At 40.5% G+C, this 20,132-nt stretch overlaps 1 protein-coding gene and 1 pseudogene across 4 annotated transcripts in view; both read right to left on the minus strand.

Moving 5' to 3' along the window:
- LOC133230735 (large ribosomal subunit protein uL30-like) lies at positions 1-14,950 on the minus strand (annotated as a pseudogene).
- Positions 11,165-20,132, minus strand: part of ZNF180 (zinc finger protein 180) — a 19,339-nt gene continuing 10,371 nt past the window's right edge. For 3 of the 4 annotated variants that reach the window (XM_061388577.1, XM_061388575.1, XM_061388578.1), the window contains exons 4-5: positions 14,862-14,982; positions 11,165-13,513 (exon numbers count right to left, since the gene is read on the minus strand). In XM_061388577.1, coding sequence (XP_061244561.1) covers positions 11,769-13,513; positions 14,862-14,982 — 1,866 coding nt within the window. In that variant the 3' untranslated portion in view covers positions 11,165-11,768. The remainder of the gene's footprint in view (positions 13,514-14,861; positions 14,983-20,132) is intronic. The other variant, XM_061388576.1, reaches the window with a different exon arrangement.

Below are 20,132 nucleotides of genomic sequence, written 5' to 3' on the forward strand. Positions count from 1 at the left end.
GGGCTCCAAAATCACTGCAGATGGTGACTGCAGCCATGAAATTAAAAGACGCTTACTCCTTGGAAGGAAAGTTATGACCAACCTAGATAGCATATTCAAAAGCAGAGACATTACTTTGCCTACAAAGGTCCGTTTAGTCAAGGCTATGGTTTTTCCAGTGGTCATGTATGGATGTGAGAGTTGGACTGTGAAGAAGGCTGAACGCCGAAGAATTGATGCTTTTGAACTGTGGTGTTGGAGAAGACTCTTGAGAGTCCCTTGGACTGCAAGGAGATCCAACCAGTCCATTCTGAAGATCAGCCCTGGGATTTCTTTGGAAGGAATGATGCTAAAGCTGAAACTCCAGTATTTTGGCCACCTCATGCAAAGAGTTGACTCATTGGAAAAGACTCTGATGGTGGGAGGGATTGAGGGCAGGAGGAGAAGGGGACGACAGAGGATGAGATGGCTGGATGGCATCACTGACTCAATGGATGTGAGTCTGAGTGAACTCCGGGAGTTGGTGATGGACAGGGAGGCCTGGCATGCTGCGATTCATGGGGTCGCAAAGAGTCAGACACGACTGAGTGACTGAACTGAACTGAACTGAGGGACCACCTGGACTCTATCTTTGTAAAACAATAACAACAATCACAGCAGTGATAAAATGACAGCGAAATGTTAAAAATAATTTTTAAAAATCTCTACCCAAGATAAAAAAGAAGAGTGAAGAGTCAATGTCTTACCACCTAAAAATGAGCACTTGTTATATTTTAGTGAAAATCTTCAAAGGTACTTATTCTGTAGGCATATCCTTTACTTTTGTTTGTTTTTGTTTCAACTGTTTATTAACCAGATTACAAAAATAATCCTGCTAGATACCTTAGTTCATCCTTGTAATAAGCCTGTTGATCTGGTCTTCCCTGTTGCCAGCATCTCCACCTTCTACAAAATGGGTGGTCTTTTTCTTCATTCCACTTCGTAGAGAAGACAATTTAAAGGGCCAAAGGAAGTTGTTTGCTTCTTTGAAACATTTTCCAATGGTATAGATCTCATGAATCAGATCCTCCATGCATATTTCCCAAGAGATCGAGCAATCAATGCGTTGTCTGTCAGGGCAATTCGCTTCTTGTTGATTTTGCCATAACCACGCTTGTAGATCAATTCATTTGCTGCAGTCCATGGGGTCGCTAGGAGTCAGACACGACTGAGCGACTTCACTTTCACTTTTCACTTTCATGTATTGGAGAAGGAAATGGCAACCCACTCCAGTGTTCTTGCCTGGAGAACCCCAGGAACGGGGGAGCCTGGTGGGCTGCCGTCTATAGGGTCGCACAGAGTCGGACACGACTGAAGCGACTTAGCAGCAGCAGCAGCAGCAGCATGCAATGTATGGCTCCACAATTCTCAGCATGTTAACTGAAGCCTTGTTGAGCTTCACAAAGGTGCCATTGAAGATCTGCTGGAGGCGAAGGAGCTGCAACACCTTTCGAACCTTCAGGCTCACACCGTTGATACCTCTGATTCTGATGACAAATGCCAATTTGGGTTTCGCGGGTACATAGAAGTTGCCGGCTTTTTGTGCCATCCTAGCCACTCGAATTTCAGTTCTGTACGTCTGCCTGTATTCCTTGTGATATGCTTAGCTTTTTCATAGATAAGCTTCCTCCTTGCCATTCGAAGCATCTTTTAGGCAAACTTCCTTCACAGGCGCTTGATCTTAAGCTCTGAGAAATTCTTTTGCTTTTTCATAAGGGTTTCTGGCACGGCAGGAACCTTCTTTTTCTTCTCTTCTGCTCCCTCCATGGTGCCAGCCGGGAAAGAGGCTATCTTTTACTTTTATAAACACACAACTTTTCAATTAAAATTTACTTCCCTTTGTTTTCAGGATTTGTTTCCATTTAAGAAGACTCTGGGAAATCTTCCACAGGACATCTGACTTTTCCCCTTAGGAGAAGCAGAAAGACGTAGGAACTAGTCAGTAGGTGCTGTCCTTTATCAGGGAATTGTAGGAGTTTGGGGTTCTCTTCAAAGAGATACATTTCAACAAACTATGAAAACATGGAAAGCTTTCACATTCTCTTTGAAAGCTCCCTTGTTGGGACTTAATGTTTTTTCTCATTTTAAGATTTCTATTAAACATTTTCATTTTTCAATACCTTAAATTTGAATTGGGATTGAATTGGGCCTTAAAATTAAATAAGGAGTATATTAGAGCCTATAATTCTGACCTATAAAGAGTCAAAACAAACAAAACACCCCAAAAATGGATGAGAACTATCTCTGTCGGCTCTAAGTCTAGATTAGACAGTTGGTGATTGGCAGGAGCTGAAAGGATTACATTCAACAATAGCTTAACATTGAAACTTGGGGCACACAAAGAGAACGGTAAAATAAATGCTTTGGGCCTGTCTCTTGTCATTTGATGAAATGTTTCACTGTGACTTTTTAAAAAATCTAGTAAAATCTGCCACAGAGATGACAGTCACCCTTAATTATGGCAGAGCTTAACAGTCTTTTTTTATCAGATGGAGAGGAGGATGGTTTCTATAATACATCTCAGTAATATTTGTGATAAATAGGTAGATCCTCCATTTCTGAATTAATTTATCCACTTTAGCCCCTCCTCTCTTACCTCATCTCCATTACTTCCTCACTTGCCCATTCTGGTCCAATGTTGGGCTTTGTGTTATCCGTCAAACCTGATCACTGTTCCTCTGCTGGTATGTTCTTTACCTCACTGGCCACAAAGTTTGCTTCACCTTCTTTATTCTTTGCTGAAATGTTACTCTCAGGGAGGTCTACTATTTAAAAGTGTAACAGCCCCGGGCACTTCATCACCTGCCTCACCCCACTTTCCCTTTCCTTTCTTGGTACTTATCACCTTCTGAAATGCAGGCAAGCATTGAAAAGCAGAGGCATTACTTTGCCAACAAAGGTCCGTCTAGTCAAGGCTATGGTTTTTCCAGTGGTCATGTATGGATGTGAGAGTTGGACTGTCAAGAAAGCTGAGCGCTGAAGAATTGATGCTTTTGAACTGTGGTGTTGGAGAAGACTCTTGAGAGTCCCTTGGACTGCAAGGAGATCCAACCAGTCCGTTCTGAAGGAGATCAGCCCTGGGATTTCTTTGGAAGGAATGATGTTAAAGCTGAAACTCCAGTACTTTGGCCACCTCATGCGAAGAGTTGACTCATTGGAAAAGACTCTGATGCTGGGAGGGATTGGGGGCAGGAGGAGAAGGGGATGACGGAGGATGAGACAGCTGGATGGCATCACTTACTCGATGGACGTGAGTCTGGTTGAACTCCAGGAGTTGGTGATGGACAGGGAGGCCTGGCATGCTGCGATTCATGGGGTCGCAAAGAGTCGGACATGACTGAGCGACTGAACTGAACTGAACTGATACCTTGTTTTATTGAACTCCACAGATACTGTGCTTTTACAAAGTGACAGTTTGTAGCAAGCCTGTGGCAAGCAAGTGTATCAGCACCATTTTTTCAACAGTATTTGCTCACTTTGTATCTCTGTGTCACACTTTGGCAATTCTTGCAATATTTCAAACTTTTTCATCATTGCTGTATTTGTTAGGTTGATCTATGATTGGTGATCTTTTAAAAAAAATTTTATTTGTTAAAAACCTTTTACTGTGATCAGTGATTTCTGATGTTAACTGTTGCAAAAAGATTACAACTCACTGAAGACTCAGACGATGGTTAGCATTTTTTAGCAAGAGTATTTTATCATTTTGGCTGTGCTGTGTGGCTTGCAGGATCTTAGTTTCCCAATCAGAGGTTGGGTCCACAGCAATAAAAGCACCCAATTCTAACCAATGGACCCCCAGGGAATTCCCCAGGGAAAAAGTATTTTTGAATTAAGGTGTGTATTTATTTTTTAGATATAATGCTACTGCATACTTAATAGACTACAATATATAGTACTACAGACATAAGTTTCATGTACACTGGGAAACCAAAAAATTCATGTGACCTGCTTACTGCAGTATTTGCTTATAGCAGTGGTTTGGAATCAAATCTGCAAATCTTTGAGATATGTGTGTCACTTAGATTCCTTTCCTTGCAGCCCCAGGTAGCAGAAAGGGACTCAGCCCAGGTCATGCCTCAGGCCTCCAGAGTCATCCAGGTAGAGACATCAGACTAGAGTTATGGTGCACTATTCTCTATTGAAGCCAGGCTTGTGGGCTCCCGGATCCCAGAAGGCCAAAATGTAGGACAGAAGTACTAAACAGGTCCTCCCAATGATCCAGAACACCTCATCTTCTACCAGCCAGCAAAAATGATGCAGCCTCTGAAAGTATCTAAATCACAAATTTCACAGTTCACTTGTACACCTTGTATTTGGTACTAGGTGCTAAGTGAATAGTAGAAAAAGAAAAAAAATTATAGAGTTTATAACCTGGATCCTTGACCATACGGGATTACTCCAGCAGACTAATTTTTTTTTTTTTAAACAATAGCTTTACTGTTGTTATAAAATTAATGTATACTTTTTGTAATAAATATGTAGAAGTCCGTGAAAGTATTACAGACCCCGTATTCCGTCTGCTAGAAATAAGCGCTTATGATACTGACCTTTCACACATTATTTTTCCTTCTCTCTTTATAAACACACAATATGAACAAAATGGGGTCATAGTATAATTGTCATTCTACAAGTTTTCTTGTTCTCTAAATAGTTTGTAGGCAACTTTCGATGTCATTACAGGTGTGCCTGAATATTTTTAGTGGTTTGTCCTCATATACATATGCCTTAACCTACTACAACTGGAGAATTAACATTTGTGGGGTTTTCCTATGGTTAAAAAAAAAAAATACTGAGCTTGGTCATATGCACACATCTTTTCCCACATCTGTAACTATCTCCCAAGTATAAATTATTACACACTTATTGCCACTTTGAAGGTTACACAAATTGAATTTGATACACTGACAAATTCTTTCAAAAAAGGCTACCTATTTTCATTCTCATCAATAAGTGTGTAAGAGTACATGTTTCTACAGATCCATGGACATGGCTTTGGTGACCCTGTTTTACCACTGCTGTTCTGACAAGTTAAAAATGCTATTTCTGAATTTTAAAAGTATATGAATATTTGTCTTACAAGTTAAAAATAACCCAACCCTCTATGAAATAAAATGGGTAAAAATATATTCATGATAAAGGTAAAACAAAATCCTAGAAATATATTTAAGAATATATTAAAAGAACCTATCTTTTAAAATCTCTAAAAAAATATGACTGAAAGATCATTTAAAATACTTTAGTAAGTGGAAATAAATAGCATTTTCAAAATGGAAAAAAATCAGCATTTCAAATATGTAGATTCTTTCTAGATTAACCTATAAATTCCATACAATGCCAATTAAAAGCCCAATCAGATTTTACTTAAAATGATAAAACATTCCTTCAGTTTACAGAACCTTTGCTATGAGAGCAGTTTATCTCTGTGAGATAAAACCCCATCACAGAAGCATGATGAAAATGTGCTAGAGATACATTACCCAGGCCTGCCAAGAGAATGTCTCTCCTTGAAGCCATTCCTGGCCTTCTAAAGGTAATTTGCCTCAATGAATGTCAACATTTTTACTTTTTATAAAAACTATCTTTTTTTTTTTTTTTTGCTGTGCCACACAGCACATGGGATCTCATTTTCCTGACCAGGGATGGAAACCTCACCCTTGCATTGGAAGTGCAGAGGCTTGATCACTGGACTGCCAGGGAAGTCCCTATAAAAACCATCTCCTAAAATGTATGGACATTATTGGTTTGAGTAAGAGGACAATGTTTTTCTTACATTTGCTCTGTTTACAGGTATTTCCCCCGCCACAAGGACTGTGTATAATCTGCTCCTAGGATACATTCTCGTTACTGTCATCATTTGTAAAACCTCCCTCCTAGGCCAGCTCTGATGAAGGTGACCATTTTCACTGAAGCCGCTGGCCAGGTCATTGCCTTAAGGAGTATTCAACTGTGCAACAGACTCTTGAAGACTGAAATTTGTGACTGAAGTGCTTTCCCTATTTACCAAACTTGCAGATTTTCCCTTCCTAGGCAGACCAGTAGCTATGAAAACATCAGCCCTTCCTGAGGATCTCCATACACATCACATCTATAATGTTTTTCTCTTGTTTGGGCTCTGAGATGAAGGCAAAGTTCTAAACTGGAGACCTTGACTCACATCTACTTGTAAGGCTTCTTGCTTACATGCACCCTCTGATGATTTCACAGACCTGAGCTATAACTGAAGCCTTTCCCACACTCTGCACATCTGTAGGGCTTCTTCTTTTTTTTTTTTCACACGTTGGCCACAACACATTGCATGTGGGATCCTAGCTCCCTGACCAGGGATCAAACCTGCGCTACCAGGGTGGAAGTGCAGAGTCCTAATCACTGGACTGCAAGGGAAGTCCCCCAAAAGAAATTCTGAATAATATTTTACACACACATTTACTTCTTTATAATGCTGTTGTTAACAACAACATCGAACACCATTACAACACTTCTATGTACCAAAGAGGTACACATACTAACTTCTTTAATCCTCAGAGGAACATGGAGGTAGAAACTGTCATGATCTTCATTTTACAGAGGAAAACACCCAGGCACAGAGAGGGTAAGTGGCCGAGTTAAGTTACTCCAGCATGCCTGAGCAAGTGTTGAGCTGGGACTGCAGCACACAAGCCTGGTCTCAGAGCCCACACTTAGTGGGCATTCTCATCACACCGCCTTGCAGGGCAACTGTGAGGCTGGGTACATGTGAGCTGAACCTCCAAAGGGCTCCATCTGTGGCTGTGTGTTCTGTGAGCATATTCAGGAGGAATCAGGCAATACGGATAGGTCTGGAGACATAAAAATCTCAACATAGCTGGGTCACTGCTGGCGAGCCAGCAGACTGTTGTATTTACTGCAGCATTCCATGTGACCTGAAACATGTGTCCATGCTGTCTGACACTCTTTATTGGCTTTTCTCTTTTAAGGTTCAGGTAACACGGACCTGTTTATGGCCATGAATCTGTAGAATATTGGAGGTAAGTGAGAAATCCATCAGAGGATAGAGTCAACCTTCTGGAACAGACTGTCTACTACCGGCTTGCTTGTCTTACACTGCCTCTTTCTATCAGAGAAAAGGCACTCCAGAGACCACTTGCTCTCTCTGGGTATGCTACTCTCTGGAAAGCACGAAGGCAGCATGAAAAGATAGGGACTGAGTAAGAGAAATGAGGCTGCACAACAATCACCTACCACGGTACCTGCTGTATCCACAGGAAAGACCAAGGTCAGGGAATGGCCTCTGCATGGCCAGCTAACCCTTCACTGTCAGGCTGGGACTCTAGCCTGGGGAACGGCTATTGTGTTTCCCTGGTTGGTTCAGTGGTAAAGAACTTACCTGTCGAACCCTGGGTTAGAAGATCCCCTGGAGAAAGAAACAGCAGATGGCAGAGGAGCTCGGTGGGCTACAGTCCATGGGGTCACAAAGAGTGAGACAAGACTTAGCGGCTAAACAACAAGTACTTTTCTTAAAGTCACCTCTTAGTACTAACATGTTCACATTGTAGAAAGTCTGACAATATTCTCAAACAAATCCACAATCTTTCACAGGATGAAAAAGCATTATTGATGTTTTGGTGTGAATTACATATAGAGAAGGGACTTCCCTGGTGACTCAGATGGTAAAGAATCTGCCTGCAATGCAGGAGACCTGGGTTCGATCCCTGGGTCAGAAAGATCCCCTGGAGGAGGGCATGGCAACCCACTCCAGGATTCTTGCTGGGAAAATTCCATGAACAGAAGAGCCTGGCAGGCTACGGTCCACAGGGTTGCAAAAAGTTGGGACATGACTGAAGTGACTGAGATATATATAAGTGACACAGATATATATAAATATTTTATAATATGTAATTTATAATAGTTTATATGTGTAAGATTTACTGATACATATTTTACATATACTATATGTAATTTACATGTAAAATTTTATATATGCCTATCACTCAAGTGTTTTAAAACCTTGGTTCTAGGAGAGTATCCCTTAACATCCATGTGTTTAAAAACATTCTGGGGAATTCCCTGGCAGTCTAGTGGTTAGCACTTGGCACTTTCACTGCTAGGGCTGGGGTTCAATCCCTAGTCAGGGAACGAAGATCCTGCAAGCTGTGCTTTGTGGCCAAAGTAATAAATACATAAAGACATCTGGCCACTCTTCATCTATGTCTAATTTTACTAGAGTATGGTGAAAGAAATTTGGCCTGTGAAATAACTATGCATATTTCTATGTCCAAGTATGATCTTTTTTTGTTGTTGTTGCTACCCGAGGTCTTTGTTGCTGTGTGTGGGCTGTGGGTTTTCTCTAGTTGCAGAGTGGAGGCAACTCTCCAGTTGTGGTGCATGGGTTTCTCCATTGAGGTAGCTTCTCTTACTGTGGAGCACAGGCTCTAGAGTGCTCAGGCTTTAGCAGCTGCGTTGTATGGGCTTAGTTGTTCCAAGGCCTGTGGAATCTTCCTGGACCAGGGATCAAATCCATGTCTCCTGCACTGGCAAACTGATTCCTATCCACTGTACCACCAGGGAAGTTGCAAAGTATAATTTTATTTTTGTGAATTTTACAAAAATTTTTACGCAAGGGATGTATGTCATTTTAAATGTGTCATATGTGTGTCATTAAAATCAAGTTACTCCCTTTTTTAACCCTACATATTAGGTTCAGAAGTTTAATTACGTATTTTTGATACGCTGTCACTTTAATGTCTCTTCATTCTTTTGACTATTTTTTTAGAAGAATGCCTTTTCTACAAAGGGAAATAAATGAGCAAATAAGAGAAATGAACACTTTTGTTTATCTATTGGATCTATCTTACTTCAAAACACTTGGCAACCATACTTCACCACCTAGGAACTGACATATATGACTTAGTGCACACAGATGACCCACATATTCAACCTGGCCAAGAAACACACAAACAATACTCACTTAAAATTTCTGGCAGTTTTGTCTTTATATTTTCAATGAAATATTTTAAATATTTACTAAAGAGATCACTTTGGAATAATCCCTTCCCAAATTTGAATCTTCAGAGCTTTCTTAGCCCGGTTGGTTTTATACTTGTTTGTACAATCCTGTTTCCTTGCCTTCAAAATAAGATTCAACATGCCCAGTGAAAATCATCTACTTGCTTTATCAACAACTTGGAGAAAAAGAAGCCTAACCAGATCCCATTATTAGCATTTTCACTATTTTATGTCCTTCCCAAAATTGCGATGCATGGAGAACCCCTTCTGTTCCTCTACCTATGCAATCATGGACTGACTGAAGATTCTCCTGGGGTGGTGAGCCAGTTTTCCAGTCATCAACAACTGTTCCCCCAGAACTTCAGTCACTATCAGGTGTGCTGCTCTCTCTGGATTAATCCTCATTAAAAACATTTAGGGTCATCTCATGCAGACAGAATTTACTATGGGGAACCGCTATCAGGGCTTCCCTGTGGGCTCAGTGGCAAAGATTCTGCTTGCAATGCAAGAGACCAAGGTTTCATCCTTGGGGCAGGAAGGTTCCCTGGGAAGGAAATGGCAACCCACTCCAGTATTCTTGCCTGGAAAATCTCATGGACAGAGGAGCCTGGTGGGCTTCAGTCCATGGGGTCGCAAAAGAGTTGGACGCTAAATAACAAATCCCTATCAGATGTCATTTTAGCTTTTTGTTTCTTCAGGGAATTTACCTCCATTCTGTGCTCTCTCAGTTCAACTCTATTTTTCAGTAACTCTCCAGGATCAGAGTTTTCAGGTCCACGATAATCCATAGGATTAGAATTCATGATTTAGGGGCAAGGGCCAGAAAGACTTGTGAACCAAATCTAAAAAAAAAAACAAAAAACCCAATGAGAAACTACAATTATTACCTCACTAAAAGCATTCTTGTGAACTTAATTTAGGCGGTGAGCACTTAGCCAGGGCAATATCTTCCCACTCAGAGGATTCTCGAATTAGGGAACATATCCTGGATGGTAAAAAGATAATACTACATAAGGAGAGAAAAAGAAAAAAAAAGAAAAAAAAACCTTAAAAACAGAGCTCTTTTATACTGCTTTGGATAAGATGGGTTTAAAAGAAAAAGATAAAAACTCATCTGCCCTCTGTACTACCCATGAATTCTCATTTAATTCTCTGGCATAAATTTCCAGTTCCACATTGCCAGGAAAATATTTAAGTTCTGATTTTATTTATTTTTGACTGTGCTGGGTCTTTGTTGCTACATGGTCTTTTCTCTAGTTGCAGAGAATGGGGGGCTACTCTCTAGCTGTGGTGTGTGGGCTTCTCATTGTGGTGGCTTCTCTTGCTGAGCACAGGTTCTAGGGTATGTGGCTCAATAGCTGCAGTTCCTAAGCTCTAGAGAATAGGCTCAATAGTTGTGGCACATAGGCTTAGTTGCTCCTTGGCATGTGGGATCTTCCTGGATCAGGGATGGAACCCATGTCTCCTGCATTAGCAGGTCGATTACTCACCACTGAGCCACCACAGAAGCCTGAAATATTTTATTTTCAACAAGGAATATTCCTGGGAATCTACGTCCTAAGGAGTGACCTATTCATGCTAATCCAAATGAACTCTCAGAAGTATGAGGGATCTCTGTTATCTGGCTAAATGGTCAAAGGAGATGGGTATTTTTCTATTTTTGGACTATTTATTTCTGATATCATTCATTAGTATTATAAAAAAGCACACAGTCCAAAAAACAAATGAAAAAAGTATAAATCTAAAATTAAAAGAGATACACCTAGAATCCCTTTAGATTCTGATCCAAGCACAAATATATCTTTTCATGATTCTAGAAATGAATGTTCTATACTCTTGCCCTGCAATTTTCAGTTCACAGCCATTTCCCTTTTTTTTTTTTTTTACAAAATATTTACATATAAGATAAAAGTGCTTATGAAACAAATTACCAAGTAGTGCTGGAGAAATCACATTGGAAAAGGATACACTGAAATTCTGTTTTCCAGTCTAAGTTCTAATGTGCTGTGTGCTAAGTCACCTCAGTCATATCCAACTCTTTTGCAACCCCATGGACTGTAGTCCCCCAGGCTCCTCTGTCCATGGAATTGTCCAGGCAAGAATACTGGAGTGGTTTGTAATAACTACAGCAATTTCCCAACATTTTCAACAAGACAACCAGTATTAGCATTCTTTTATTCCTTTTTTTTTTTTTTTAGGTGCCATAGCTTTATTCTCTTTAGATTTACTATCTTTTTTTAATTGCAGGATAATTGCTTTACAATATTGTGTTAGTTTCTGCCATATATCAACATGAATCAGTCATAGGTGTATATATGTCCCCTCTCATTTATTCTTTATTGGAAAAGAGGTCTACCTCACTGGCAATCACTCCACAGCATATTGACCATTTAATGATAATTCTCTCAAATTCAGGTCGAAGTGCTTTCTTCAAGGAAAAGTGCCAAGAGTTATCACGCTCATGGGAATGTTTAACAAGGGTCAAGTTTGATTTTTTAAAACATGGAATTGCCAAGTAAAATACATGACTCATACTTTTTCTTTCTTCTCCAGAAAGAGTTTTCAGATACACAGTTGAACAGAGAGCTAATGGAAAGCTTTTTTTCCACACACACTATTTTCATGCCTGTTCTTTCCAATACATGTAATCCTGGAGGAATGGAAGGAGGGAACAAGGGAATGAGGGGCTGAAGGGAGAAAGGGAAAGAGTGAGGGAGAAAGGGAGGCAAGGAGGAAGGGATATCCTCTGCTGAAAGATTTCCAGGCTAGTTACATCCATAGGGTTTCTCTTCTGTATGAGTTGCCTGATGTCTAATAAGTTTAGAACTATTAATGAAAGCTTTCCCACATTGATTACACGTAAAGGGTTTCTCTCCAGTATGAGTTCTTTGATGTACAATAAGTCGAGCACTCAAGCTGAATGTTTTTCCACACTGATTACATTCATAGGGTTTCTCTCCAGTATGAGTTCTCTGATGTTGAGTAAGGCATGAACTCTGCCTGAAGGATTTTCCACACTCACTACACTCATAGGGCTTTTCGCCAGTGTGAGTTCTCTGATGTACAACAAGGACATAACTCTGGCTGAAGGACTTCCCACACTGGTTACATTCATAGGGTTTTTCTCCAGTATGAGTTCTCTGATGCATAACAAGGTGAGAACTGCGGTTGAAAGATTTCCCACACTCATTACATTCGTAGGGTTTCTCTCCAGTGTGAGTTCTTTGGTGTGCAACAAGTTGAGAGCTCCAGCTGAAGGATTTTCCACACTGATTACATTCAAAGGGTTTTTCTCCTGTGTGAGTTCTCTGGTGGGCAACAAGTTTGTAACTTTGACTAAAAGACTTTCCACATTGATTGCATTCATAGGGCTTTTCTCCAGTATGAATTCTTTGATGGGCAATAAGTTTATAGCTCTGGATAAATGATTTCCCACATTGATTACATTCGTAGGGCTTCTCTCCAGTATGAGTTCTTTGATGTGCGATAAGTTTGTAGCTCTGTCTGAATGACTTTCCACACTGATTGCACTCGTAAGGCTTCTCTCCAGTATGAGTTCTCTGATGCACAACAAGGACATAGCTCTGGCTAAAGGATTTACCACACTGATTACATCTGTAAGGTTTCTCTCCAGTATGAGTTCTTTGATGGGAAACAAGGTGAGAGCTGCGGCTGAATGATTTCCCACATTCATTACATTCATAAGGTTTCTCCCCTGTATGAGTTCTCTGATGTGCAACAAGATGAGAGCTCCAACTGAAGGATTTTCCACACTGATTACATTCAAAGGGCTTCTCTTCAGAATGATTTCTCATGTTTTGAGCAAGGGATGAACTCTGGGAGGTCTTATGACATTTATACTGACTCTCTACAATGGAGTTTCTCTGTTGTTCGTTATGGGATATGCTGTGGTTCAAAATTTGCCCACATTCTTTAAAATCAAAGGATCTTCCTTGTGCATGTGTTTTCTCATGTATGTTTAAGGGTGTACCATGGTTAAAAGGTTGAATACTGTCACTAAATCCATAGGATTTATCTTCTGTTTGAGTTCTTGTAAACTGAATAAAATGAATACTCTGGGGGAGGTTTCCAAATTCATTATTTTCACAGAGTTTCTCAGTATCAGTAATCATCTGATGAGTGTTTACCATAGAATTATAATGTAATTTTTTAACATGTGAAGCATGTTTATGAAAATGGTTCCTTATGGGTATCATCTGTGATGAAAGAAGATTGGAATTCAGACCAGCCTTCTCCTCAGGGCTATCATTTTTGCAGTCTCTCTCATGAGTAATTGCATTCCTGTGAGTAAATGTCACTTCCTTCAAAAGTCTCTCTTGTTTTTCCTGTTGCTTCTCCAACAGCTCCTTACAATCCTGAAATTCTTCGCATGAAGATAACCAAGGATCATCTCTTGTCAACTTTTCTATCTTCACACTATGGGATAGTTTGTCATCAAAAACGCTCTGCTTCAATCTTGATTCTCTTCTTCCAAGTGCAGTTGCCGAGTCTGGAAGAAAGCAAAATAGAATACCCTAGCCAAAAATTGTTAGAGCTGGAATAGTAGGGGGAAAGCTGACAAGAAAGTATGAAAATTATATGTAGATTTATTTTCAGCTATAGACCTATAATATAAATTGAAAAGCAAAATGATGAGATGAGCAGTAAGCAGAGAACTACCACAGTCAGAGAGCATAACAAGGAATTAATATGAAACTATATCATATCTTACTGTTGCTGAATAAAGACTTTAGATGTCAAATATCTCCATATTCCAAAATAGGATCATCTATGCAGAACTTACAGGATTGCAAAACAATTCTGCAATTCTTAGTAAAAACACAAGGGATCCTTTCTACCTTCTTTAGTGCTAGACACATGTTCACTGAAATAGAAATTAATGTTTACATTTCTAGGACTTTCTGAAGGCATGAAACTTGTTAGTACAGTCCTGTTAGTAAGATGAAGTCAAACTGCTTTGTGAACCAGGAAAAAATAATGAGTGCACTGTTATTCCAGGTTCCCTAAATGCCTTAGAGGCTAATATGGCCCCATGGATTCCTTTGGTCCCAGGTGAGAGAGGATGGAGATTTGCTCATACACAGAAGCCTGAGTGGCTATTAGGCCAAGCAACAGAAGGTACATTTGGGAAAAAGTGGTGATGTATATAGTCCTCTTCGAGTGGGAGAAAAGAGAAATATGTGGCATGCCCTATGGGGATTTTTCAAACAAATCTATACCTGTGAAAGAAAGTGAAAGTGTTAGTCATTCAGTCGTGTCTGACTCTTTGCAACCCCAATGCACTATATAACCCACAAGGCTCCTCTGTCCATGGGATTCCCCAGGCAATAATACTGGAGTGGATTGCCATTTCCTTCTCCAGGGGATCTTCCTGACCCAGGGATCGAATCCACATCTCCTGCATTGGCAGGCTGATTCTTTACCACCCAGCCACCAGGGAAGTCTATACCTGTAATGACTCCTAAATGTCTATTTTTCACCTGGATATGCATGTGGGGAAACTCTTTTTATACTCATCCTCTTGTTTGAACTAGATTACATCTAGTTTGGAAAGCTGAGAGGAAAGATATAGAACTTTGGGTGTCTGGACTGGGGACAAAAGAAAGTCACTGCAGAATCTGGTCCCTGTCTTTGGCTCTTAGGAACCTAGCAGACTGAATAAGCTCAAACTCACGAAGTTGTACCTTTGCTACCCTACAAACTAAAACTATATCTTTACCATACTAATCTTTGTGTGGCCAAAATCATTCTGGCCTCTGAACTCCCTAGATCCTGATCTGTAGAAATGAGAAATTATTTCAATATACAGATACCATTAAAGGGGACTGTACTCTTACCCCAAGAGTCCCCGTGGTTTTCCAGGATCACATCTCTGTCCAGGGTCCTCTGAGCAGAGCTCAAAGTGCCTTCTTCTTCCTGAGTGAAGTCCACAGTCACTATTTTGAAGTTCACTCCCTCCTAAAACAGGACACACATTCCTACTCAGCTGGGTATCATTTCCTTCCAGTGTTCAGAGAGGAAAAGTTTGACAGATGGAAGAAGGAAAACCTGATGGCCTGGAAACAGTCCTGAGAGAGTCAACATTCAAAAGATTCTAGGGGTACAAGTATCTTTTAGGCAAGCCCCTTTGGGTTTTGGATGCTGGACCTGTTTATATATAACCCCAAAGAGGAACATCAGAAAGAAATGACAAACTGTTTTCTTTCTTGTAGACCTTAAAGAAAATGCTAATTCTGATTTTTGTGTTGGTGAATATGGAATTCCAACTTAGGAATTCCCTCCAAATTATCAAGAAACTAACAAAACAGGTTCAGCAAATTTTTAACTGTCAAAGGTCAGAGAGCAAATATTTTAGGCTTAGCAAGCCATACAGGCTCTATTACAATTAGTCAGCTCTGCTGCTATAGCAAGACAGCAGCCACAGAAAATATATGAACAAAAGCTTGTGGCTATATTACAATAAAACTTTACTTACAAAAACAGGTGATGGGCCAGATTTGGCACACAGCTTTGCTGATGCAGAGAATAAAACGTGGGACAGAAAATGAAATGCAGGCCTTAATGAAAGGCAGGATGTATAAGCTAAGAGCACTGGATTTGGAAAAGAGACTTGGGTTTTTTCCTCTATTAAGAGCATATGTCTGATTTTTTTTTAAAAATGTATCCAATCTGACTGTCTCTTAATGGTGAGGTTATTCCATTTCTACTTATCAGGCTTAACCATACCCAACTCATATGTTGTTGAGTGAATTAAATTGTAATGATACATAAAAAGCCATTAGCAGAGTTTACTGAACAAAAAACAAAGGCTGGTAATTATCAGGATGCTTAGGTTTGAGAACATTGAAAAATTAAATGACAGTGAATGAGAGACCTTTATCCTGAACTCTTAGTGTTCAGAAAACAGTTCTATTTTGCCCACACTATGAGCTGCACCACAGAGCCTGTCATTACTGCCATGTAAATGGGGGGTCTCTTGAGCTGCCTCCTGTAAGCAGGAAGAACCCTCCTTTTAGGACTCTGTGTGTGTGTGTGTGTGTGTGTGTGTGTGTGTGTGTGTGTGTTTTAATCACTCAGTCGTGTCTGACTCTTTGCGACTCCATGGACTACAGCCCACCAGGCTTCTTTGTCCATGGAATTTTCCAGGCAAGGATACTGGAGTGGGTTGCCATTTCCTTCTTCACCTTTTTGGACTATTCGGTGGTTAATCAAACTATACTCCAATAAAATTTTTTTTAATTGAGTTTAAAAAAAAACTATTGGGCAGGAATTTTGTTCCAAAAAAGTACCGAATGTGATCTGTCCTTATCCAAAGGCAGCAAAAGCCACTGAAGTCGAATGCCACTTGCCAAGACATTTTAAAATAGATGGAGTGTTCTTAAGCTGTGGTTCATGAATAGGACACAAGGTCCCTGAAGTCCATGAAACTTGATGCAAAATGCTACTGTACTTGCATTTTTCTAAGCTATGGCTCATAATTTTCACTAAAAATCTCAAAGATTTTCATAATGAGCCCAAAATGAGATTCAGAAAACTGCTCCCTGTGTTCAACATGGATCTATAGATACTGTTTTTCAACTTCCAATCCATGCTTCCTTTTTAAAATTAAAAAAAAAAATAAATTTATGTGCTTATTTTTTGGCTGCACTAGGTCTTTGTTGCTGTGTGGGCTTTTCTCTAGTTGTGCTGGGGGGGGGGTACTCCCTAGTTGCGATGCCTGGGCTTCTTATTGCAGTGGCTTGTCATGTTGCAGGGCTCGGGCTCTAGATCACAGGCTCAATAGTTGTGGCTCACAGGCCCACATGTGGGATTTCCCAGAGAAATAGAACCTGTGTCTCCTGCATTGGCAGGCAGATTCTTTACCACTGAGCTACCAAGGAAGCCCCATGCTTCCTTTTAATTAACATGTCTCTTCAGTGTTTAATATAGTCCCTTTAATATCAAACTTCTTCAAATGTCAAATAAATAATACTAGCCTAGATTATCACCCCCCCTCCACGTCAAGCTTCATATTCTCAAAGTTCCAGGAATTTCTATCATAAGACCCACCACCCTTTCTTATCGTTTGCATAGTGGTCATCTTGGTCACTAGGCTGTAATCCATGATGGCAGGGACAAGATATTTATTTATGCTTAGTACAGTATTGGTGTATAGTACAGACTAATTACATATTTGGTAACTTATTTCAGTAAGTGAATCAACAGTATATCAATAGACTTAGTAATACATCAAAAAAATCCTGGTTCAAATTCTGATTTAAGTCCTGTCTGTTCACCTGAATCTCACAAGGCTTATCACATACTCATTAGAAAAAGTCCCTTAAGTATGGATACTGGCTTTTCTGGACTTCTATCCCTTCTTATTCTATACTTCATCTACTTGTCCCCAGCTCCTCACTGCCCAAAATCCCTTCCCAAACCTTTCAATTTGGGAATTCTTCTATAATAATGAAATCCTACCTCTTCACCAAATATTCTCTCTACATCCCTGTTTTTTTTTTTTTTAATAAGTATAGTAGTCTTTTTTTTGGCTGTGCTAGGTCTGCATTGCTGTGTGGGTTTTTCTCCGTAGTTGCAGCAAGTGGGGGCCACTCTAAAGCTGCAGTGCGTGGGCTTCTCATGGCAGTGGCTTCTCTTGTTGTGGAGCGTGGAATCTTGGACTCTAGGGCCATGGCATGGAATTCAGTAGTCATGGCATGTGGGCTCCACAGCACACACTCAAGAGTTGTGGCACATAGGCTTAGTTGCTCTGTGGCACACGGGGTCTTCCTGGATTAGGGATCAAACATGTCTCTTGCATTGGCAGGCGGATTCTTTACCACTGACCCATCAGGGATGCCCCATTCCTGAGTTAATAGAAACCTACACTTCCCTGCAAGGACTCCCTCCTCTGCAGACCTCACAGGCTCAGGGTGGTCATGCTCTCCCATCCAGGGGTCTCAGCATCAAAGCTGGAAAAGAGTGTGTATCCTCCCAGAAACCCTGAAACTCATGCCATTTACCTCACTTCTTGGAGCCTTGTTCTACCAATAACTTGACCACCACCTCCCTTCCATTCCACTGAAGATTTATATTAATAACACCTAGGATTTATCCTCTAATTCAACAAGTTGTATTGTCTTGTCTTGGATGGTCTATAGCATCCATTTGTAGAGTTTTCTGGTAATAATAGAAAAATAACTGACTCTAATGAAGCACTTACTGTGCGGTGTCAGGTAATGTGTTAGCCTATTGCATAAATTTGTTCTTGTTGTTCAGTCGCTGTGTCCAGCTCTTTTTTGACCCCATGGACTGTAGCCCACCATGGGATTTCCCAGGCAAGAATACTGGAGGGGGGTGCCATTTCTTCCTCCAGGTGACCTTCCTGTGGGATTGAATCCCTGTGATCTTCCTCCAGGGAGTGAACCTGTGTCTCCTGCACTGGCAGGGGAATTCTTTACCACTTTAGCCACCAGAGAAGCCCACTGCATAAATTACTGTTCATTGATTTCTTACAAGGTCCCTGAGAAAATACTATTAGCAGCACCATTTTTCAGATGAAAAGCCAGAAGGTTAGAGAAAGTAACACATATGCCTAACTGGGATGCAACTTCAAGTTTCCCTAACATCATAGACTATGTTCTCAGTCATCAATTCATACAGACAGCCTGACTTATAGCCCCTCACTCTTAGCGTGAGACCCTAGATCTTGAAACCACCATAAAGTACTCCACCTCCCAAGTCACACACAGAGAACTGCTCACTCTTTCATTACAACATCAGATTTCTCCACTTTACTTGCTCAGTTGTCCCCTTTACTCTTCTCATTCTTTGATGGTTTGGGGTCTTTATTCTACTGAAAATGAAGTCGCTCAGTCGTGTCTGACTCTTTGCAACCCCATGGACTATAGCCTACCGGGCTCCTCCGTCCATGGGATTTTCTGGGCAAAGGTACTGGAGTGGGGTGCCATTTCCTCCTCCAGAGGGTCTTCCCAACCCAGGGATCGAACCCAGGTCTACCTGCACTGCAGGCAGATGCTTTACCCTCTGAGTCACTAGAGAAGCTCTTTATTTTATTCTATTGAAACACCTACTATTACTATTCTCTAGTCTATAGTCTTTTCCTTTCTGTTTAGTATCCTTTTTATCTTTTCTATCTTAATTATTCAGTTGAGAGTCTATGGATCATTCATCTTAATCTTTCTATTTGATATAGTCAAAAATTCCCTTTTAAATATTGCCTTAAACCTGTGGGCTGTGGGGCTTCCACTGAATGTAACTAAATACATCTAAATATCAACCTGCTCTCCATTATTATTAATGGCTACTATCTCAGAATGCCATCTGATGTGAAGAGCCAACTTATTGGAAAAGACCCTGATGCTTGGAGAGATTGAGGGCAGGAGGACAAGTGAGTCAAAGAGGATGAGATGGCTGGACAGCATCACCGACTCAACAGGAGATACTGAAGGACAGGTAAGCCTAGCATGTCCATAGAGTTGCAGAGTTGGACACGACTTAGCGACCAAACAACAATCTCAGAATGAATTTTTGGGACTGACCAGAAACCTCCCTGTACCTCCTGGAGCAGCCTGTCTCCCCTAATCCAAGTTACTACTTTAAGCCTTCTCCACTCTTCATCCAACATCTCTCCATTCTGATTACCACCCTCATGCTCAACAGATAATTTCATCTGATGGTTCACAGAGAAAAATGTAAGCCTTCCAATAATTCCCTCAACCTCACTTTTCTTATATGAGCCCTTCTTCCTCTAACAGAGCCAATGCATTCACATATGTTCTGAATTAATTCCCCTGACACTAATCAAGGACTGTTTTTTTAATGGCTATTTTTTATTTTTATACAATTTTGAAAGGTTACTTTCCATTTACAGTTATTACAAAATATTGGCTATATTGTCCATGTTGTGTAATCTACCCTCAGGCCTGTCTTATACTCCATACTTTATACCTCCCAATTCTTCCCCTCAGCTTCCGCCACCTCCAGCACTAGTAACCACTTGTTCTTTGTATCTGTGAGTTCTGCTTTATAGTTGTAGCTTCTCTCTCTCCTGACCCTGAATTTTTTTTCACTTACTCTGTCCTGCAACCATTTAAACCAAGCCAAAT

Source organism: Bos javanicus, chromosome 18 (genome assembly GCF_032452875.1).
Source record: "Bos javanicus breed banteng chromosome 18, ARS-OSU_banteng_1.0, whole genome shotgun sequence".
Classification (NCBI taxonomy): Eukaryota; Metazoa; Chordata; class Mammalia; order Artiodactyla; family Bovidae; genus Bos; species Bos javanicus.